This window comes from Silene latifolia, chromosome 1 (genome assembly GCF_048544455.1).
Source record: "Silene latifolia isolate original U9 population chromosome 1, ASM4854445v1, whole genome shotgun sequence".
Taxonomy (NCBI): Eukaryota; Viridiplantae; Streptophyta; class Magnoliopsida; order Caryophyllales; family Caryophyllaceae; genus Silene; species Silene latifolia.
This window is the reverse complement of record NC_133526.1, coordinates 147,242,749-147,267,311: the sequence shown is the minus strand read 5'-3', so window position 1 is coordinate 147,267,311 and position 24,563 is coordinate 147,242,749. Positions and strand designations below refer to the sequence as shown.

Genomic DNA, 24,563 nt, shown 5'->3' with positions numbered 1-24,563 from the left:
CATTAGTTCTTATGTTTATCATGTCTACATTCACTTTTTGGCAATATGAAAATAAGTCATTTGTTAAATATTGGTTCATAGGTTTTTAAACTCGTCGTCAAAAGTTACCCAACCAAAACAATATTTATAACTTCACCAACTACTCTTAGTAAAGAGGCAAGCAAAGGTCGGATCCAAAGGGACGGGTATTGATGTAGGATTTTCAATTGTAAATGGACGTGTCTTAGGGTGCCACAATTTAGGGTTGAGATAGAAGATCAATTAAAACTAATTAACAATAAAAACAAAGCAAGATAGATAAAATGAAGGTGTAAAAAATTGATTTAAAGCACTAGGGAATCATGGGTTCATAGGGGAATACATGGGAGTTGATCATAGAAACATGTTCTCGAATTATAAACAAGCAATTATTGTTGTGATGGGATCGAGTTAGTGTATATCTTACAATCCCTAAGAAGGTTTGGGTCCCGGAGCCGAATCGATTAGATTGTACAACAACTACAAGTCGACTTAATCATTCCTATTCAACATTATGCATGGTCTAATGAGGCTCGAGTTGGTTTATGTCTTACAAGCCTTATTGAAAAGATAAGTGATAGGTAAAAAATGCAATGATTCATAGGCTCGCATTTCATCAAACATAACATGTGCATAAGTTGAAATCACAACAAGCAAGCAAATAAATTATGTGAACATATTAGATTAAGCATGAATCATTCCCCACGTTGGTTTCCCCTAATTATCCATTAACCCTAGCTAAGGAAACTACTCACTCATGATCAAGTTTAACATGCTAGCAAGGTTGTCAATCACATTAACAAGGCAAAACATGATGAATGAATGAAAATGATTAACAATAATTAAAGCAAGGATTAAGAGAATTATACTTATGGAGATTCCAAAATAATAATGCAAAGAATAATAGAAGTACTTGATGATTGATGGAAGGTTTTCAATCTCCAAATAAACCCAAATAATCTTCTAATTACCAAAAACAAATGATGAACACTAGAGAAGTTAAGGAAAAATTAAGTATTGAGATTTGTATTAAGACTAGATTAAGAGTTAATTACAAGATTAAGGAATGATTACCAATTGATTACAACTTGATTACTAGATGATTAAGAGAGCATGCTAATCTAAGTAGTACAATGGGGGTATTTATACTAAAGATTAGGTACATAAATTAGGGTTACTAAGGGCTTAAATGACTTTTAAGTCCTTAAGAAAAGTTAAGGAAATGCTCATCTCGAAGAAAATGAGCATCTCTGTTTTGCTAGTCTTGCCATGATCCGAGCGACTTAAAAATAGGCACGGGCTCTCTGGGGTACGATCCGAGCGGATTGTCAAGGGAGACGCTCGGATCTTCTTGCTTCAGGACGAGCGTCTTGGTCACGGGACGCTTTGATGGCGGTGGGGAGACGCTCGGATCCTCTGTGATCCGCTGGGATCCCTTGGCAGACAACATTTCTTCTTTTCTTCCTTCATAATCCGCGAGGATCAATCCGGGGATGCAAGAATCCTTTCGTGATTGCCCATTTCACTTTATTATCTACATAGGCCTTCTAGTATCGTCTTCCCTTTGATGCTTGGTCATTAGATGCGATCAATTTAGCTCTATTTCGCCATGTAAATGCAAGGTTTGCACTCCTCTCCTACCAAGGAAACAAAACCTCAAAGAATATGCAAAATGGGAAACTAATGATAGTAAATGACCCAACTATGCACTATAAAGCATAGGAACGAGGCTAATTCGGGGACTAAATGTGCTCAAATATGAGTCACATCAAACATCCCCAAACCGAACCTTTAATCGTCCCGAGTAAAGAGGTGACAAAAACTAGGACCCTTATTTAAACTAACCTACTAATATAGCCGATGTGAGACAATTAGCGGGTCTCACTCCGCCCCTTCAACTCACAATAAGACACCATGAGGTAGGATGCCTTCTTGCAAGGCAAGGTGGAGCTTGCCAAAATGGCGATACATCCAAGCATTAAGCACAAAAAATAAGTAATGGATGTAACTACAAAAGTGAATAGCCACTTTCCTCATCTAAGTGGCGGAAATTATCTATAAGGGAAGCAATCTAAGGGTACATATTCCATCATAGATACGGTTTCTTCAAACTACTAAGCCTAGAAGGATACCAATAAATCACCTCTAAGTTGTGTCAAGCTAGGGTACCTTTGTCCTCAATCATTAAATGCTTTCGTCAAGAGTATACTCCCTATGGTGTTAGAAATTACACTAGAGGATCGTAGAAATCCTCTTCTTGCCTAGGCAAGAAGAAGGGTCGTCCCCTCTCTACCATGCACAAAAGTGGATACGATGGAAAAGGGATTAATAGAATTTGAGTTTCATGTGGGAGTTTGCTTCTTGTTGTTGTTATTCCCCCCAAATTTCTTGTGGCATTTGACATTTGAGAACACTTTCTTTTTGCCATTTCTTTTGATGTTTGGCATTTCAACACTTGACAATTTCAACTTTTTGTATTTTCTTTTGAACATTTTCAAAGCTACCCCATTTGTAGTGAGGGTGCTGGTATTGGAAGCATAGGAGTTTTCATTTTTATTACTCCTCTTTTCTTTTGATGCAATTGCAAACTTTTTGACTTTCGTTTCAATTTTTGAACTCAAATTTGAACAATTTTTGTGCCCATTCCCTTTTTTTATGACAAAAAGTGGTAGAATATGGAAGATGGTTGCATGGTTTCAAGGGTCACCTTGGAATAAATGGTAGCCAAGGGTTATCACACCACAAGGTACTCTTGACTAGGCCTTAATCCATGGGTCAAAGGATACTAGCATGACACATCCTAGGGTGCTTTACAAGTATTGTAACAAGCAAAGTCTCAAGAAAAAAAAGTATCTACAAGGGCCTATATACACTTGTCAAGTTTCCCAAATAAATGCTTTCACAAAATCTTTTCCTAAATGCAACTATATGCCATGATGCAACTAACAGTTATACAACCTAATGCATATGCTTCTACCAACTAGTTTGCCAAATAATCTAAATGCAATCCTATAATCACATTATTTATGTTGGAATATGTGTCCTCCGGCAATAATGCGATCACAACTGTTGATCATGATGATCACATGTTTAAATCTCATTTTAAGAATACATGTGGGAAGTAATATTTTACTATCAACTAGTCCACACATATCGGTGATGGTTGGCTGACTAGAGTTTGACATTACTGTCGTGCGACGGTGGTGATCAGTTGATCCCCTTAGGTCATACCTAAAGGGTAACACTCTTAATTGATTATTTAATTGATCGTATAACGATACGGGTTAATTAAATTACTTAAAATTGACGGACAATTTTGGAAGTAATATTTACGTATCTCATTATAATTTGATTAAATTAGATACGGTCTAAGTAATCGAATTGTTTTATTACTCGGATGAAATTGTTGTTTACAAAAACAAATTGAATCGGAATGAATAAATTATTATAAATACAGAATGTTGTAGTTTATAATTTGGAAATGCTTTTTGGTATAAGTAATTATGAATTACTTTGTTAATTTTTATAAGTGACATATTTTATTAATATGATGATTTTTAATTGTTAAAATATACATTTTATACACATAATGTCTTGGAACATGTTACATGTGACAAATTGACAAAATAATGTGTAAAATGGACTTTCCATTTTACACAATATGTGCCGAAAATAAGGAGGAAGTATTAAGCTTAATTATGTTAAATATGTTTAGTGGAAAGCATAATCATAAGACCTAAATACATAGCCTTGCATGCCTAATTTCTTGGGAAGATTTGAATCTCATGCATTGGCTCCTTTTCTCACCTCCTACCCAGTTTCCCAACCATGCAAGCAAAGGGTTTTTACCCTTTTATAATCTCTATTATGAAATAGATAATGACTAGTGTGTTGTGCACATTATTCATTCATTCACAAAAATAACTTAAAGAATTTTAGAAAGAGAAATAAATACTCCAAAATTCCTCTTCTCTTGGCCGAAAATTCAAGAGGACAAAAACAATATTTTGGGTCAATTTTATTAAGATTAGTATTGTTCTAGTAATAATAATATTAGTCTTTTAAGAGGTTATCTTGGGTATAAATCCTTGGGAGGGATTCTAAGCTTGAATCCTTGTTCATCCAATATTAGGAAGCTCAAGAACAAGTGAGTAGGAGAACTCATTTGTGCCCATATATCCGAAATCTCAATGTAAGGAAAACGATTTCTTCCTTATTCTACTTATGTTTGCATGCATAAGATCTAAATTAGTTTTATGACTAAATTAATGGTAACATATATGAATATGTCGAGTATAATGAGATATAGATTTCTAACAAGTGGTATCATGAGCCTTAGGTTGTTTGCATGCAAATCGGTTATTGTTTTTCCGAGTTATACGATTAACAAACAAAACTTATAAATTTGTGTTTATTATGATATATCATGAAATTTATTGTGCATGTTAAAGTTTCTGGTCCTAAAATGTTTTTAGGATTTTTGGGTTTATTTATGGATTTTATTGTTCATTTTATATAATAATGGCATTCAAATGTGATTTTTATGACAAAAATGTCATTTTTGGACTAAAAATAGCTAAACTTCGTTTTTTTCCAGCGGTTTTTGGATATGTTTTCACATATATTATCTAATGATGGCCTGTACATTTTCATAATAAAATGAGTTGTTATGCTCGAAATATGGATTTTTCAAATTAAAATCGTATTTAAATGGAAAAATAGGTTAATATGAGTAATATTTCGAATCTGGTCATAGAAATTTAGTATGTTGTCACATGCAATTTTGCAAGATGTGTGTAAAATAATTGGCTATAATGAAGTCTTTATGCATGATTTATGAATTTTTGATGAAAAATCACATAAATAGTAACTTTAATGAGTAAAAATTGCTAAAACATACTTCATGACTAAGGAAAAACGTCACATGTTGCATTTTATCATATATTTCAGATATAAAAGTGAAAAGTTGATAAAAATAAATTTTCTCATTTTTATGGTAATAATTGATAAATCGGATAAACCGCAACATTCTTTTTTCTCAATAAATTTTCGAAATTTTTAACCTATGTTTTTGAATATTATGAGTGTCATGGTATTTTTCCAGAATGTTCATGAGTTTAAATTTCAAATTTTGAATTTAATTGAAATTTTATGATTTAATTTGAAGTTTATGGCAATTTTTTGTATTTTGAGTTCATTTATGAACAATATTAAGAAATATACGTTAATTATTGTCAAATATGTTAGTGGAGACTAATTTTGAGTCCTAAGTTGGTTAGGGTAATTAACTTGTACATAAATATGATTTTATGTAATTATTGTGATTTTAAAAGGTTAAATCACACAAATCCGTAAAAACCGATTAATATACGATATTGGCCCCTTAAAGGCGATTTAGCATAAAATTGGGCATGTTCATACATATTATAATGCTGCATTTTATTTATGATTGTCATATTTTAATTTTATGTAATTTTTGAATTATGTAATTTTACTTAGTATGACCTTAGTTTTTAATTGATATTACCCGAAATATATGGGAATATCGATTCAGTTGTAATTTATTGTGATCTCGTATCACCGTTTTGTAATTTAATAGATTTATTTTTATTCTTAATTACAAATGTATAATAGGAAATTATGTAATTTATTATGTAATTTATTTATTCCGGAGTTCCTTGAAGACGGTGCCACTCGAGAAGGCGATCCATTAAAGAAAGTGTTGCCTTGAAATGCGTGCCAAGACCGAAGTTCAAGGGACCAAAGGAGTTGGTTTTCGAATTTGTAATAGTTTATTAGATTTACATTTTTAGGAAGGCCATACTAGGATTTATTTTTATGCTTTGCATTTTATTTATATGTTGCATGCATCGCTAAATTGCCATAACTAAAACATGCATTATCATCTTATCGAGTACATCGACCGTGTCAATTACAATTATCGTAGTTCACCGCTTTAGTTCACTTAAAACGTGATAGATAATAAATTGACATGACCTCTCGCTAAAATAAACAATTGAGACTTAGCCTTACCAAAAAGTAGAAACCATGAAAACCTATTACGTGAGGGAGTGCACTCGGCCACACCGGGGTACAAACCTTGTTACGTAGGGGAAGTGGGTGATAAATGTCTATCCACCGAATTCATGTTGATGAGGGTTTCATCGGCCACACCGTGCCCAAGTTAATGTGGGTTTGGATCATGGACACATTTATTCGAAATTTGGATTGAGCTCAATGGAAGTATTTGTAACCGTAGTTGCATGTGTTCCGGGCTAAAGATAAATGTTAATGTAATTTTATCGACCAAGAGTTCTAAAAGTAGAATCGATTAAAGAGTTAATCCACCGAGTTATATTGATAAGGGATTCATCGGCCACACCGTGCCCAAGTTAATATGAATTTGGGTCTTGGAATCATTTATCAAGTTGGGTAGAGGTCACTAGATAAATGTTATAAAACTTGTTTGAATTAATTTATTTACAAGTTTGATATTAAAAACGACAAATGTTTTATTCCTTCTATTTTGTTTTGTAGACCACTTTTATTTCTCATAAAAAATGCCCGCACCAAACACCAACGCCACACCTCTCACTAATGCTTCATGGCTCCGATCCTTCATGGATCGTTGTAAACTTGAAAAGAATAGGTCAAATTTCTCCGATTGGGATGCCCAACTCAAATTAGCCGCCCAAGGTGACGACAAGCTTCGTTACCTCACCGAGGCCTCTCCACCCGAACCTAATGCTAGGTCGAGTGCCGCCACTAGGGAAGCATTTGAGGCTTACCACAAAGAGTGTGCCGCAATGAAAAATATGTTGATTTTTGCGATGGAGGCGTATCTCCAAAGGAGAGCCTTTAAAATGGGCACCGCTAATGAAATCTATTCCAAGCTTGTGACAATGTTTTCACAAACTCCGAGGATCGTCCAATATGAGGCGGCCTCGGCATTCTTTGATCTCGATTTCAAGGAGGGCCAAAAGGTTAGCCCTCACGTGCTCTAATTGCTGGAGCTAGTCAGGACTTTGAAGATTCAAAAAGTTGAAATCCCCAAAGAGCTCATTGTAGATAGGATTCTACACTCCTTATCCAAAGTCAAAGCATATGTTCAATTCCGGGTGAATTTTAACATGCAAGACAAGGACGTGTCTCTTGAAGAGTTGCACAAGTTACTTGTGCAAGCCGAAAGAGACATGGGGTTAAATGTTAACCCACCTAAGGATGTGCTTAACATAAGCACCAAGAGCAAGGGGAAGTTCAAGAAGAATGGGAAAAAGGGTAAGAGGCAAGCTCGCATGTCTACCAAGGCTAAGACTTTTGAAGCTAGCACTTCCAATACCAAGAAGGGTCCTCTTGACAAATGCCATTATTGTAATGGTGTTGGACATTGGAAGAGGAATTTTTCCAAGTACCTTGGTGACATCAAAGCTGGAAAGATCACTCCAGTAGGTAAATGACTATCCTTTCTTTTATGTTTCTAATTCAACTATGGTATTTTGATACAAAGTTGTGATAATGTATCCCCTTTTTATTGTAAATAGGGCCTCCTCCAAGCAAATACAAAGGAAAGGAAAAGCAAGCTTGAGAATCATCAAGGAGCTAGGAGTAGCTTCCAATGAAGCTTGGCTTTTTATTATTGTCTTATTTTAAGTTGTGTTTCGGATTTTTAGAACTATTTTGATTTCCGTGTTCGACATGGAAATGGTTGATCCTTTCTAAACAATTGTTGTATTTTGGATTATGGTGGCTTGGTTTGCAACCCAAGTCACCCCTTTTATCGTATTTCCTTGTTCTAAAAATTCGTCTTTATATGCTTGCACATAGAAACATATGATCATCTACTTAAAGTGATCCAATAGACAACTATAATGATGGGATTCATTATATGTCCACAAGCTTAAGGCTTGTGTATGATCAATTATAAAGTGATGTTGAGTTGATGAACTCTCCTAAAGGAATGTCAATTACCAAGTACACTCACCAAATCTAAATCTATTAGTCAATCTATGAGATAGTCCTCCTTGTACTTCAAAATCATTATTTGTGTCTCATAAGCTATCTTTGAATATCTAGTGTATTTATTCTAAAGATAGAGTGGGAGAAAAATGAAGACACAAAGAATACAAAGATAATTTGTATACTTGAGTAAATGAGATCTACGAAAGAAAGAATGATTTGTATACCTAAATTAAAAGTATACACGAATAGATGAGATCTATGGTCTCGAATAGATGAGATCTACATGACAAAAGAGACCAAGTGAAGTAATCAAAAGAATATGTTCTCAAGATAACTACACGAGGAGACCAAAAGAAAGTTTTTGAAGAAAATGACTAAAGAAAAGTCTTAACAAGAGATTTGGCTAGTTTATGAACAACACTTGACCATAAGTTTAAATATTGATATTTACTTAAGAGCCTAAATGAAACAAAGTTGCATCCTTGAAAATAAATGAGATTTATGACTAAAAGCTGCAAAGAAAGATATGCCGATATCTACAAGAGCTAAGTTAATTGTTAACCATGCTAGTGTCGTTACTTAACCTCATTATGAAAATGAAATGGTTAAACCTCCTTCCGGAAAAGGGTATTTTGAGAAGGAGGTATATTAAATGAAATTCACATTTAAATAATGACATTGATACGCATCATTATAAAATGAATGAGTTAGAGATTAAAAATCTCTTTCCATAAGTTTAAGATTGAAACCTTTTCTAAATAGGTATTTTGAAAAGATATGTTGGGAACATTTGGTTTTATCTTAATAACTTGGCAAAGCAAAATGTATTTCAATTCTTGAAATGTTTCGATTGAGTAGTCAATTGCGAAACATGTAAAATTAAGTGGGAGTTTGAAATTATCATGTGAAGACATAGAATTTAGTGGGAGCAATCATCCTGTAAAATTTATAACTCATTACTCATTGAGAATGACGAGCTAGTACTATCTTTCACAAAGAAGTATTTGAGTTTTTAATTCTGGATGAAAATGGACTATGATCACATCATGGGATGTTGGATAAGTATTGAGATATACACATCAAATCAACAAGAAACGTAGGTTATTCATATCGATGAAAATGGAATTACCATAAGCAATCATGGTCACTCATTGAACCTAAGAATGGTTGATCACATGATTAAAGATTACTAATGTTTCCGCCATTAGAATAATCATGCGCATGTCCAATAATGAATCATATGCTTAAAAGCATGATGAGTCGTTGGCAAGCCATAGAAGAATCGTCATGAACTCTCGAGGAGAACTAATGAGCTATTCTAGTGTTTGACAGAACAATCTGTTATGTGACAAGAAGTTGCACATATTGAAGTTCGAAAACGCGTGAGGATTTATGGAAATCCTAAGCTATTCAAGCTAAAAGGAGAAATAAGAAGTTGGAAAGATACTTGTTTAAGTAAGAAGTTACTCAAAACTAATAATTTCTAATATACTAGGACTTATGAGAAGTGCTAGGCTAATCATCTTGACAATTGTTGCAAGACCCTACAAAACGTATACCTAGTGCATTGCAAGTTGGTAGAACACTTGACCAATGCAAGTTATATCATCCAACACAATTCGTTGGTTATGTGATAAACAACAAGAAAGTTCTTTCAAGATAAAGAATCTATACCTAGGTTGGGAACCTAGATGTGTACTTGGTAAGGTTCATGCTATAAGAGATAACATGAATATAATGGAAAGTGCAATACAAGAAGTATGAACACATGGACACATGGTATGTTAAACTTCTATTGCAATCGACTAGTGTTTACACACTTACGATATACATCACAAGGTTGTAATATGGTATTGACTACCCGAATGTGATGTCGACATTCGTCGTTTGAGTTATTATTAACTCACCTTATACTTTTTTTTTGGTAAAAGGTAAGTATATTGATATCAAAAAATAATTACATCATGATGGTTCTTATAGGATGAGACATTCCAATGTACAAATAGAAACAAATAACAAAGAAACTAGGTACTAATCTTTGTGATCCAGTCAATCTTTGGAGTAGTGAGTACACTAGAATTCTTTGCCCTAAATCTGGCAATCACGTCCTGAATAATATGATGAACAACCCACTTTGGCCGGCTGACAAAGTGATCCACTCGTGCTTTGTTCCTTGCTCTCCATATAGCATAAGTAAGACCCACATGACATGCTCTGATAATCCTTCGTTGAAGCTGGCTCCATCTCCTTCCACGAGCATTCCAGTTACAAAGTTCAGAAACCGGGAAATGCACTCCAAGATGATGTTGAAGCAGATTAACACATTGAACACTGAATGGACACTGACAGAATAAATGAGTATGATTCTTGTAACACCCGCAAATTTCCCATTTTGAGATATAAGATTTATTTAACCGTTTAATTAATTAATTTTCTATTTTTAAAATTATTTAGTTTAATTAATTCATTTTTAAGCACGAATTTTATAAAAAGAATATTCTAAAACTTAATTTATATAAAAATACGTATTTTAGTCAGACAATAATAATAGTGACAGTAATAATATTAGTCTCCGTCTTAAGTTAATATAGACTCAAAACATTATTCCGACTAGCTTAGACCGTCACATTTCCTTCTAGCAAAGATCGTCGCATTTCTCTTATAAAGCTATTTCAATTCGGACCAACCCGATTCCGACAACACACTCTCTTACACTCTTCTTTTTAATAATTCTATTATTATTATTATTATATATTATTATTATTATTATTATATATTACTTTTATTATCTTTTATTGTTGTTGTTTCTAGTACCCGACCCCACCAATCAACTTTTACCCCTCATTCCTTCTTCTTCCTCCTGCGCAACACACAAACAACAACAACAACGAAAGTAACAGCAACAACAACTCCATACTCAACTACCCATTTCCGCCATCCTCAACCATAGATCCCTCCTTCATTCCTCAACCAAATTTCATTATTTTTACACCAATAGCTTCCCCATCTCGTCTTCCTCCTTTATATGCAATAAAGAACCAAACTTTCGTCCTGTTTCTTGCGAGTCGTCTTTCTAGAATGCGGTTTCTGGGCTAAAATCTTCCATTTTTGGGTTTAGAATCACCCTTGGATGGTTCCTTGGACGTTTAAGAGGTCACAAACAGGTAACAGTGATAGGTTACTCGACAAGTAGTCGAAATTTTACTCTATATGTCGGTATTGAGTGCTTGTTTGCTGTGTTTGACTCTTACATATTAGAAAGCATGAACCTTGGTGCAATTTTCGTGTTATTGTAGTATATGTCGAATTTATACTAGATTTACATGTTATTGTGAAGAAAGTTTGTGTCTTTAAGCTTCATGGTGATAATGGTGCACGAAATGGGTAATTCAAAGGAGTGAATTTCATGTTTTCAGGCTTTACATTTTGTCTTAAAGTGTCTTGAAATGGGACTGTTTTAGGGCGGTAATTCGCCTCAGTGGTGGGCTGTTTTGGGGACGTTTACTATGGTGGCCAAGTAGGCTGTTTTACTCGGCGGAAAGGGAGTAGGGGTGGTATGTTACAGGCGGAAAGGAAGCAGGGGTAGTATGTTACAACCCGTCAAATATGTCCGTCTCAACCTTGCTTACACTCCCGTCTTATTTTGACCCGTGTGGACTGTTTGAACTCTGTTTTGGAGCGGTTTGTTTGTGGTCTTTTGGGACTGTTTTGGGACAGTCACGGTAGAGGTTGTCGGGACGAACTTTGGAAGGGTTACATTCTGTTTTGGGGCTGAGTGCGGCTGTTTTAAGTCGTATTGTCGTCGTAAATTTCCGTCTCCTTTATACTTATAGGCTTCTTGTATCGCTTACTTGAATGGGTGCTTTGGATGAGGGATTGTGTCGCGTGTTGGACTGCTTTTGGAGGATGGGTCACGGTGAGGCTGAACAGGGGCTGGCCGTGGGCTGTTGGTGTTAGCCACGGCCCATGGTTGGTGCGAGAGGATGGTGACTCGAGTTCATGAAAATGGTTGAATACCTTGTGACTCTTTATGCTTTCACTCTAGTTGTCTTCACAATTTTGATGACTTAAGTTTTGGGCTTACCACAAAATTCTAGTTGGACTCACCATGTTTATTTTGTTGGACTTGTATGAGTAAATAGTTTGGGCCAACCTTATGCTTAGTAGTAGGCTCATGAAGGAATTACTTGTGTTGATCTTCATTTTAATCCGTAAATTTTCTTTGACGTAAATTATTCACTACTACTTGTTATATTTTATTTAACCGGCATGTATAATTGTAAAATGAAATGTTTATTTTATATCTTACAAGTATGAAAAGATGATTATAATAATTACTTGTAAGAGTCGTATTCTTGTAGAAATGTCATGATATTATCATATATGCTTGGTTTACATTTACGCCTTACTTGTGCCGTTTCGCAAGTATTAGTTTACGCCGCTCTCGTGCCGTTCTGCACGGGAGTTGGTTGATTTATGTTTTTCCGCCTCTTTTTGGATTGTTCTCGCGATTGTGGGTCACCTCATACCGTATTCTCGGTGACAATGCCTTTATGCTATACATTTTGCTTGACTTGTCTTTACGCCTCTTTCGGATCGTTTCGCCAATTGTGGGTTTAGCTCATATTTTTCCGCCTCTTTCGGATCGTTTCGCCGATTGTGGGTTCTCGACTTCCGTTCTGTCGATCGAGTCTTGGATGCGGACTGTTCTGCCGCATGTCGAATCGGGGACCATTCTGCCCCGAGAGTCTGGCCAGATTTAGACTAGGACTGAGTCTTGGGAGTACCATTTTCGTCCTACCAGGGGAATTATATATTGATATATGAGTAGTAAAGGTCTTGCTTGGTTATAGATATTGGTATTTGTCTTTTAAGGTAAGAGTTATGCCTTGTGTTGTTTGTCTTGGTCCTATTGGATACTAGGGGTGAGCTATAAGCCCTCTAGTTGCGATATGATCGTCGGGATTGATGATCTCATCCGTTCTTATGGTGAGATGCAAGCCATAAGTATGAATGCGACATTAGTAGCCACGTCCCGTACAATGTTTGCTAAATGGTTTTCCAAGTAATAGCTACAGTTTCTATCCTTGTAATTTGCTTTGGTTGATCTCTTACTAAATTGCTTCACATGATTCGGATTCTAATCTCATATCTATGTTGTATGTCCTTGAAATGTGTGCCCTTGTATAAGTGACCGTATTCTTGTCTTTCAAATTATTTAATTGTCTCACATGATTAGTTGAATCTTTATTATGCTAATTTTGATCTATCTTGTTCTATCTCATTTAATTGCCACGTTTAAATATAAACTTGATATTCATATCTTTTGTAAGTATCTTACATGATTTACCTGTTTTAGTTCCTTTTTATGTTCAGTTCGACAATTTGTGGCTGGAAGAACCTTGAGTTACTCCCCACTGACTGTGGCGTTCATGTTTACATGAATGACAGGTATTAGTGATGCATTCATGGGGTGAAGACATGTGTGAGCTAGCGAGCACTTCGGCCTAGTAGTTGGTTTATTAGGATTGTTTGGACCTACCTTTTATTGTATTGTCATTCGAGGGATATATTTTCCCTTACCTCGACTATAACGTTTGTATAATATAAAATCTTTATTTCCGCATTCTTTATTTATGTTTTGGATTTTAATGAACCCGCGCTTTAAATTTGAAAAGTTTCAAAAATTTTCTAATTTCCGCTTGAGTTTATAAGTTATGTTTTCTGCTTTATCGCGGGGTGTCACAGTTGGTATCAGAGCCTATGTTGCTCCCGACGCACACACGTGTACCCCAAACTTAAATGTGAACTTGACCTTAAATAATGAATGAGAGATGGGTAGACTTAAGGACCTAAGGTGGTAGTCTGTAGTGTGTTTGTTCTTTGTTAGGTCCTAACATGTTTGTTGATTGTCATTTAATAATTTTTGTGCCCTTGGATCATTGACCGTGAGCTTACCTACGTGAAGATCCGGACTTGGTGCCTTTGCCGAGAATTGAAGATTGTTCAACCTTTGAAGAATGCTTCTTCTTCCTCGAAGATATTTCTCTTTTGTTGTGTACCTTGTCTTATCCTTTGCTTCTCAATGCTTATTTCTTCTCCTAAACTCTATTTTCCTTTTCCTTGGAGGTTACTCTTGTACCCTCCCAACTTGTGCTTTGTTCCTTACTTATCCTCACTTAACGCCTTTTGATGGTACTCTTTCTTTTGTGGAATGTTGACCTTGGTTGGAAAGTTTGACTTTTGAGGAGATTGTTTGTGGTTGACCCATAACCCTGGTTTTGAGAGGTTGTGATGTTGGAAAGACTTAGGTAGTGTGATGAGACATACTTAATGATTCTTATACCTAGTTCCTTGATAAAGTGAGTGTGCTTGTTTAGTGGAATTATTAGTGTTGTAAAGTGTGAGTTGCATATGTTACTAAGGTTATAGAACTTGGCCTTGTTGTTTATACTTGGAATTCGAGAATTTGGTAACTCGAGTATTGTTGTTTGGGGCTTTGACATGGCGTAAAGTTTATGATGAGGGCTTGTAAGGAAATATCTTTAGGACGTTGTTGGCCATTGGTGATGAAAGTGTTACTTAGAAGTTTGAGTTGAGCTTGAGGATAGCATAGTCGGTATACTTTTGTGGGTGTTGTGATGATTACATAAGAACCATGTTAGGCGAGAGTTGCTGTTAGTTTTGGAATCTCATTTGGGTATTCACTTTGCGGTAATGAGGATTAGTAGCCAGAGTTCTTTGGGATGTGATTATAAATTGGGATCGATAGATGTTGAGGATTTGAAGTGGTGAAATCACACTTATAGTGAAGTACCTTATTTCATGGAATAGCTTAAGATGATGTAACATGAGTGTTTGGAGGAAATCCTTGGGAGTGATGTAGTTATAAGCCTTGTTGTTAGGAAGTTTTCGGAACCGTTCAGGATGATGTTGTTGTTGGAGATTTGAGTACCAGACGTTTCCTTGTTGTCTAATTCCCTTTCTTCTTTGACCATAAGCGTTACCGTTCATACCTCTCTTCCTCGCCTCATCTTGCTCCTCCCTTAAGTTTGATGCTAGTGACCTATCAAAACTCTATCTTTGACATCCTTGTTGACCTTACTTCGATTCTTATCCCTAGGAAGTTCATCATAGTTCTTTTGATTAGTTAAATTTGAACTCTCTTAGCGTACCTTATATTTTGATGTCTAAGTTACTTTTCATTTCGTACAATGTCTAAATATTTCAAGCTATCATTTTCGATTCGTTGTTAAAAGTTGATGTTACTTTTGGAAAGCCTTACCTATTTTAAGGATTTGAAAATGAAAATTCGATTTAATTCCATATTTGTTCCTTGAGTATAGACTTCTCTACCATGATTTTAATTGCTAAACCTGATATTTCTTTAAATTTTATCCAATTTCTGTTAATTTTGATTTATTTATGATTTCTTTGTCAAAGTTTAATATTACATTTTCAGGAATTTGATTCCCTTTTTAGTTTAAGAGTGAAACCTTTACCCCTATTCTGGCTTTTGTAAAAGAAAATTTGAGTAAATTACCTTTTTCTTTTGATTTTAACGTTGATCGGATGTTAGAACTCGTTATTAGAGACGTTTAATAACTTGTTCTACGCTTGTCGGCGAATGATTTAAATGTGTCTTTGGCTTGGAAAGTTAGCGTTCTTGTGTGCACGACAAGAGCAATTTCGTTCCATGAATGAGACTTATACTTTTGAAAACTCTTCATTAATGTTTTTGAAAGTATTTTGATTTTCAATTTATACAAATGATTTGCTTTTGACCTTATCTTTGATTTGGAATGTGATGTTCTTGAATACGTAACCAGAACACTTCCGTTCCGTTGATGAGAATCTAGTTCTGTTGGAAAATTTTATTTGAAACTTTTGAAAGAATTTTTATTCTTACGATAAGTGACCTTTTAAACGTTTTGGTTACCGATTCCAAAGTTCCAGTTTTATTTTATATAACCTTTCATTTCTACTTTCAAGTTTCGAGGACGAAACTTTTTAAAAAGGTGGGGTGATTGTAACACCCGCGAATTTCCCATTTTGAGATATAAGATTTATTTAACCGTTTAATTAATTTATTTTCTATTTTAAAATTATTTAGTTTAATTAATTCATTTTTAAGCACGAATTTTATAAAAAGAATATTCTAAAACTTAATTTATATAAAAATACGTATTTTAGTCAGACAATAATAATAGTGACAGTAATAATATTAGTTTCCGTCTTAAGTTAATATAGACTCAAAACATTATTCCGACTAGCTTAGACCATCACATTTCCTTCTAGCAAAGATCGTCGCATTTCTCTTATAAAGCTATTTCAATTCGGACCAACCCGATTCCGACAACACACTCTCTTACACTCTACTTTTTAATAATTATATTATTATTATTATTATTATATATTATTATTATTATATATTACTTTTATTATCTTTTATTGTTGTTTCTAGTACCCGACCCCACCAATCAACTTTTACCCCTCATTCCTTCTTCTTCCTCCTGCGCAACACACAAACAACAACAACAGCGAAAGTAACAGCAACAACAACTCCATACTCAACTACCCATTTCCGCCATCCTCAACCATAGATCCCTCCTTCATTCCTCAACCAAATTTCATTATTTTTACACCAATAGCTTCCCCATCTCGTCCTCCTCCTTTATATGCAATAAAGAACCAAACTTTCGTCCTGTTTCTTGCGAGTCGTCTTTCTAGAATGCGGTTTCTGGGCTAAAATCTTTCATTTTTGGGTTTAGAATCACCCTTGGATGGTTCCTTGGACGTTTAAGAGGTCACAAACAGGTAACGGTGATAGGTTACTCGACAAGTAGTCGAAATTTTACTCTATATGTCGGTATTGAGTGCTTGTTTGCTGTGTTTGACTCTTACATATTAGAAAGCATGAACCTTGGTGCAATTTTCGTGTTATTGTAGTATATGTCGAATTTATACTAGATTTACATGTTATTGTGAAGAAAGTTTGTGTCTTTAAGCTTCATGGTGATAATGGTGCACGAAATGGGTAATTCAAAGGAGTGAATTTCATGTTTTCAGGCTTTACATTTTGTCTTAAAGTGTCTTGAAATGGGACTGTTTTAGGGCGGTAATTCGCCTCAGTGGTGGGCTGTTTTGGGGACGTTTACTATGGTGGCCAAGTAGGCTGTTTTACTCGGCGGAAAGGGAGCAGGGGTGGTATGTTACAGGCGGAAAGGAAGCAGGGGTAGTATGTTACAACCCGTCAAATATGTCCGTCTCAACCTTGCTTACACTCCCGTCTTATTTTGACCCGTGTGGACTGTTTGAACTCTGTTTTGGAGCGGTTTGTTTGTGGTCTTTTGGGACTGTTTTGGGACAGTCACGGTAGAGGTTGTCGGGACGAACTTTGGAAGGGTTACATTCTGTTTTGGGGCTGAGTGCGGCTGTTTTAAGTCGTATTGTCGTCGTAAATTTCCGTCTCCTTTATACTTATAGGCTTCTTGTATCGCTTACTTGAATGGGTGCTTTGGATGTGGGATTGTGTCGCGTGTTGGACTGCTTTTGGAGGATGGGTCACGGTGGGGCTGAACAGGGGCTGGCCGTGGGCTGTTGGTGTTAGCCATGGCCCATGGTTGGTGCGAGAGGATGGTGACTCGAGTTCATGAAAATGGTTGAATACCTTGTGACTCTTTATGCTTTCACTCTAGTTGTCTTCACAATTTTGATGACTTAAGTTTTGGGCTTACCACAAAATTCTAGTTGGACTCACCATGTTTATTTTGTTGGACTTGTATGAGTAAATAGTTTGGGCCAACCTTATGCTTAGTAGTAGGCTCATGAAGGAATTACTTGTGTGGATCTTCATTTTAATCCGTAAATTTTCTTTGACGTAAATTATTCACTACTACTTGTTATATTTTATTTAACCGGCATGTATAATTGTAAAATGAAATGTTTATTTTATATCTTACAAGTATGAAAAGATGATTATAATAATTACTTGTAAGAGTCGTATTCTTGTAGAAATGTCATGATATTATCATATATGCTTGGTTTACATTTACGCCTTACTTGTGCCGTTCTGCCAAGTATTAGTTTACGCCGCTCTCGTGCCGTTCACGGAGTTGGTTGATTTATGTTTTTCCCACCTCTTTCGGACTGTTTCGCCGATTGTGGGTTACCTCATACCGTATTTCGGTGACAATGCCTTTATGCTATACATTTTGCTTGACTTGTCTTTATGCCTCTTTCGGATCGTTTCGCCGATTGTGGGTTTAGCTCATATTTTTCCGCCTCTTTCGGATCTGTTCGCCGATTGTGGGTTCTCGACTTCCGTTCTGTCGATCGAGTCTTGGATGCGGACTGTTCTGCCGCATGTCGAATCGGGGACCGTTCTGCCCCGAGAGTCTGGCCATATTTAGACTAGGACTGAGTCTTGGGAGTACCATTGTCGTCCTACCAGGGGAATTATATATTGATATATGAGTAGTAAAGGTCTTGCTTGGTTATAGATATTGGTATTTGTCTTTTAAGGTAAGAGTTATGCCTTGTGTTGTTTGTCTTGGTCCTATTGGATACTAGGGGTGAGCTATAAGGCCTCTAGTTGCGATATGATCGTCGGGATTGATGATCTCATCCGTTCTTATGGTGAGATGCAAGCCATAAGTATGAATGCGACATTAGTAGCCACGTCCCGTACAATGTTTGCTAAATGGTTTTCCAAGTAATGGCTACAGTTTCTATCCTTGTAATTTGCTTTGGTTGATCTCTTACTAAATTGCTTCACATGATTCGGATTCTAATCTCATATCTATGTTGTATGTCCTTGAAATGTGTGCCCTTGTATAAGTGACCGTATTCTTGTCTTTCATATTATTTAATTGTCTCACATGATTAGTTGAATCTTTATTATGCTAATTTTGATCTATCTTGTTCTATCTCATTTAATTGCCACGTTTAAATATAAACTTGATATTCATATCTTTTGTAAGTATCTTACATGATTTACCTGTTTTAGTTCCTTGTTATGTTGAGTTCGACAATTTGTGGTTGGGAGAACCTTGAGTTACTCCCCACTGACTGTGGCGTTCATGTTTACATGAATGACAGGTATTAGTGATGCATTCATGGGGTGAAGACATGTGTGAGCTAGCGAGCACTTCGGCCTAGTAGTTGGTTTATTAGGATTGTTTGGACCTACCTTTTATTGTATTGTCATTCGAGGGATATATTTTCCCTCACCTCGACTATAACGTTTGTATAATATAAAATCTTTATTTCCGCATTCTTTATTTATGTTTTGGATTTTAATGAACCCGCGCTTTAAATTTGAAAAGTTTCAAAAATTTCCTAATTTCCGCTTGAATTTATAAGTTATGTTTTCTGCTTTATCGCGGGGTGTCACAATTCTCATCAGCTCCATCACAAAGGAAACAAGTAGAATCATGCCCAAAGCCCATACGAATCATACGGTCTTTGGTAAGAAGTCTCTGTAGTTGAACTGCCCCAAAAATGAAACACCATTTGGGTACATTAAGGGAGCTCCAACAAACATGGCGCCAAGGAATCTGAGGATTCACAGGACACAACCATTGGTAGCCATCAGCAACGGTGTACGCTCTATCTGATGCTAACCAACAGTCACTGGTATAGGCTTGCTTGAAGGTGAGCATAGTGTGAGCAACCTTTTTCCAGGCCCAGCTGCAATCATTTGGAGGATTGTAGTTCGACCAGTGTACACCCTTCATATAGATGTGATTAACCCGCCGAACCCATAAGTGATCCTTTTTATTAGCAAGCCACCAAATATACTTTCCCAACAAAGCTTTGTTCCAAAGCTTAGAATTTTTAATGCCCCCCCCTCTCAGATTTAGGACTGCAACATTTACTCCAATGAACATTAGGAGCTCTTAAGTAAGAATCTTTGCCACACCAAAGAAAATTCCTACAAATAGAGTCAATTTTGTTCATAACACCATTTGGGATAAGAAAGATGCTAGCCCAATAAGAATGTAGGCTAGTGAGCACAGAATTGATCAGAGCAAGTCTACCCGAGTAAGAAAGCAGCCTGGTACCCCAAGATCTGATTCTCAAAGTAATCCTATCAACCAGTTGCATACAATCATTTTTAGACAGTTTTTTGGAGGATATAGGCACTCCTAAGTATTTGAAAGCCAAAGTGCCTTTCCTGAAACCAGAAACCTGCATAATCTCATCCATCACACCTCCAGAAACTTCATTAAAATAAATATCAGATTTCTCTCTATTGAGGCAAAGACCACTAGCATTAGAGAAGGTAGAGAATGCTCTTAACAACCACATAATTGAAGCAGTATCCCCTTTGGAAAAAAGAAGTAAATCATCAGCAAAGAGGAGGTGGTTCAGTCTCATGGGCCTACAGAGAGGATGAAATCTAAAATCTTCTTGACCAGCCATCACATTCAGAATGCGCGAAAGATATTCCATACATAATGTGAAAAGAAGAGGAGACAGAGGGTCCCCCTGTCTGAGACCTCTTTTACCATGAAAAAATCCAAAAGAATTACCATTTAAAGCCAAAGAATAAGTGGGAGAGGAAACACATTCCATAATCTTGTCAATGAACACCTGAGGAAACTAGAGAGCAAGTAACATGTGATGCAAAAAGTTCCACTCAATAGAGTCATAAGCTTTTCTGAGGTCAATCTTGATCAAACACCTGGGTGAGGCAGATTTCCTATTATACAGTCTAATCAAGTGTTGACAAATCAACACATTTTCAACAATCTTTCTCCCTTTGACAAACCCACCCTGATTAGGACTCACAATGTCAGGAAGCACTTCACCCAACCTAGTACACAAAAGCTTAGAAATGCACTTGTAGATGAGGTTGCAACAAGCAATTGGCCTGAACTCAAGTGCACTAGTTGGATTGTCCACTTTAGGGATGAGAGTAACAAGTGTAGCATTCAACTATTTGAGCAGCTTACCAGTGTGAAAGAAGTCCATAATAGCCTCACAAACCTCAGTTACTATAATTGACCAAGAGTCTTTAATGAACTGACTGGAAAACCCATCAGGACCTGGAGCTTTTGAGGCAGGGATAGAGAAAATACATTGTTTAATTTCATCATGGGTGTCTGGTTTCAGCAACAAAGGTAAATGAGGACTAGCAATGAGGTTTCCTGTTCTGACAGTGGGATAATGAACAGAATCAGTCACCTTACTAGTCCCCAACAAATCATTATAATACTCAAGGAAGGCAGCTTCAATCTGGACAGGTTCAGTCTGGAGAGAACCATGAATATCCTTAATAATGAGAACGTTATTCTGCACCTGCCTAGCTCTAATATGCCTATGGAAAAAGGCAGTATTCTCATCACCATCTTTGAGCCACTCCACTTTAGCTTTCTGCTTCAAATAACTCAACTGAGCCTTGTGGAGATGAAAGTATTTCTGAGAGGCAGCCTGCTCCTGTTCTCTGATAGAGACATCATGAGGATGAAGATGCATTTCAGTCTGAAGTTTGTCAAGGAGAAACTTAGCCAAATCAGCAGCTTTCTCAATATCAGAGAATTTCTGTCTATTAAGTCCTTTCAGAGGTTTCTTGAGAGATTTTAACTTACACACTACCTGATACATTTTCACACCCTTGACTACTTTGTTCCACTCAGAATGAACAATATCAAGGAACTCAGGAGCTTGACCCCACATATTAAAGTATCTGAAGTGGGATTTCCTTATAGCACTGCCAGGATTCCTGTAACAAATACAGGGGTTATGATAAAAAAAGCCCCTCATTCAAAAAATAAGCATAACTATCAGGATAAAGGTCCATCCAATCTTGATTGATAAGAAAACGATCAATTCTGGAGAAAACTCTAGTATGAGGACCTTGCTTGTTATTCCAAGTATAGAAAGAACCTTGAGCCTGAATATCCAGAAGTTCACAATAATCAACACAACTCCTAAAATCCTCCAATTCCTTCCAAAGAACAGTGCTCCCCAAACGTTCATTGAAGTGTAAAATATTGTTGAAATCCCCTCCAACACACCAAGGACCTAAACATCTGTCCTTAAGATCAGTAAGTTGATGCCATAAGTGTAATCTATCAGTATCAGAATTGGAGCCATAGACCACAGTGAACCAAAATTTTACACCCGAGAGAATATCAGTGACCTCTACAGTGAGCTGTTGATCAGAACTATCCAAGAGAAGGACATAAAACACCTGAGGAAGCCAAATAATCCAAATCCTCCCACCAGGATGATGAACATTATTATTGATACCATACCACCTTTGCCCAAGATTATTCAAAACAGACTGAAAATTAGCAGATTTAATTTTAGTTTCTACCAAACCATAAAGACCTATCTTATTTTGGTGCAAAAACCACTTAATATCTATTTGCTTATTCACATTATTCATGCCTCTGACATTCCAGCATCCTAGATTATCCATATTCATTAACATTAGTGGTTGAGATTCCTTCCTCCCTAGACTCCCCACTTGTCCCAGTCACAGTTGCAGTAACAGTTAAAACCCTGGTTGGAGATTTAACAGGAGAACGAGGAGACCTTACAGCATCAGCATATGAGAGATCAGCATTTACTCCCCCTCCCCCTTCAGGTGGGTCAGTGTTCACAACTATGCCAGCAGTGGAATGAACAGTCCTGGTACCAGCCAAAGGTGCAGTAGTAGGAGGCTGAGTCTGTATAGGCACATAGGGCTTTTTGGGCCTCCATACCTGAGTCACCTTAGGCACAGTCACCTTAGACTTCCTGCACACAGTATGGCTATGACCAATACCCTTACAAGCCGAGCAAATCAATGGTTTCCATTCATATTCAACCAACACACTATGCTGACATCCATGTTCATCATTAGACAGCAATTTCTCAGGGAAATCCTGTCCAACCTTAACCTCAATCATTAATCTAGCATAGCCAAGCCTTGTTTTTTCAAGAGTAGCAGTGTCAGCCCGAACAAAATGACCTAATTAATTTCCTAGTTTCTCCAAACAATTCGCCCTCCAAAATTTCAATCCTAATCCACACAGACGAATCCAAATTGGAACAGATTGAACAGTAGTCTTATGGAGAGACGCATCCTCAGTCCAAGGTTTGACAACAATTGGTTTATTGTCAAACATTGGAAAACCTTGCTTAAGAACCAATTCCTTACATTCCAGGGTTGGGAAATGGACAATGAATACACCGTTAGGTAAAAATGAAAGTTTATCATACTTATATTTCCCCCAAATACGCTTCACATGTTCAGAAATTAAGTTCCAGGGAGGGTTTCCTCCTAGAACATAACAGATAACAGCAGAACTCCAATAATCAATTTCAGGCTTCACATCATCAACAGTAAACTGGAGAATAGAAGGAGTAGGATTGGGAGTAGGAGAAGATTTCTTACCATGGTGGACTTCAGTCCAACCTTCATCAGGACCTTCCTCACTGCCAATTTCACTCGCATCTTCAACAATTATTTCATCCTCATCGCCAACAATAGGACCAACATCATCATTCTCAACAATTGTGTCCAGTTCTATAGCTGGGATTCCAACCATCTCATTCACCGATTTAGTCAATTTCGCTTGAGAAGACTGTGGAATGTTAGGGTTAAAGGAGGAAGCACGCGGAGATGACATAACTGGAGAATTATCTAGAAATTGATCGCGAATATTAGTAAAAGACAGACGAATTCGTGCCGAAGATTTAAGTTTTGATTTAGATTTTGATTTATTTTGGGATTTTTTGGAAACGACTTTCCTTGCCATTGTGCAGGGAAACCCTAGAATCCTAGAGAGAAGTCAGACCCCATCTCTCTAAAAATCCCCATCTCTCTTTAAAAATTTTAGTTCTTTGTTTAACTCACCTTATACTTTGTTACATCCAAACAGGTTGTAGAGATAATTGAACCCCGTTAAAGTGAACACGGATTAGCATTGTATTCGCCCATAGTCACTTACATGAGGTGACGTCTCAAAGTGACTAGAGTGTGATGCGATTGATGGCAAGTTCAAGTGCCATGGAGTCATGTGTGATGACTAGTCGATCACATAGGCAAACTGTTAGGAACACTTTGTCGGGCCTTATGACCACTTATAGAGTTCTGGCAAATTTATATAGCCTGGTCGTGGCCAGAGCTACTATATTATTCTAATGAGTCGAGTCTTTTGACTAAAGACTATTCGCATAAGGTGGCACAGTTTCAGATTAAGTTTGATTTATGTTACTACGACCTTCGTAAATGGGGTCAAATGGGCATATTTTGGGTTATGATGGCTGTGGCTAGTCGAAGGGAATAAGTGCGATAGGAATTGTCCACCCCTTGTCAGGGTTATAACAATATCTCAGGGCCACTCGAGCATTAATTAACTGGAAATGCGTGGCCACGCTCGGAAGGTATCTATGGTAGATAAATCCGGTCAATCAGTTATTCTCCAGATCGAGGAAACCATTCTCGATATGATCACTTGCAAGTACGACCTGAAAGACACCTTGCATTGAGTGGGAGATAGTAATGGGACAAGAGAATTGGTGATGCACACTTGTCGAGGACAAGTGGGAGATTATTGGAATATGTGTCCTCCGACAATAATGCGATC

General features: G+C 36.6%; 1 protein-coding gene across 1 annotated transcript; it reads right to left on the bottom strand.

The window, feature by feature from the left end:
- Positions 1-19,355: 19,355 nt before the first annotated feature.
- Positions 19,356-22,375, bottom strand: LOC141657573 (uncharacterized). Its single transcript, XM_074464854.1, has 5 exons — positions 21,846-22,375; positions 20,971-21,706; positions 20,773-20,919; positions 20,088-20,583; positions 19,356-19,843 (listed from the first exon to the last, which is right to left on the bottom strand). The coding sequence occupies exons 1-5, from the start codon at positions 22,373-22,375 to the stop codon at positions 19,356-19,358; spliced, it is 2,397 nt and encodes a 798-aa protein (XP_074320955.1).
- Positions 22,376-24,563: the final 2,188 nt, after the last annotated feature.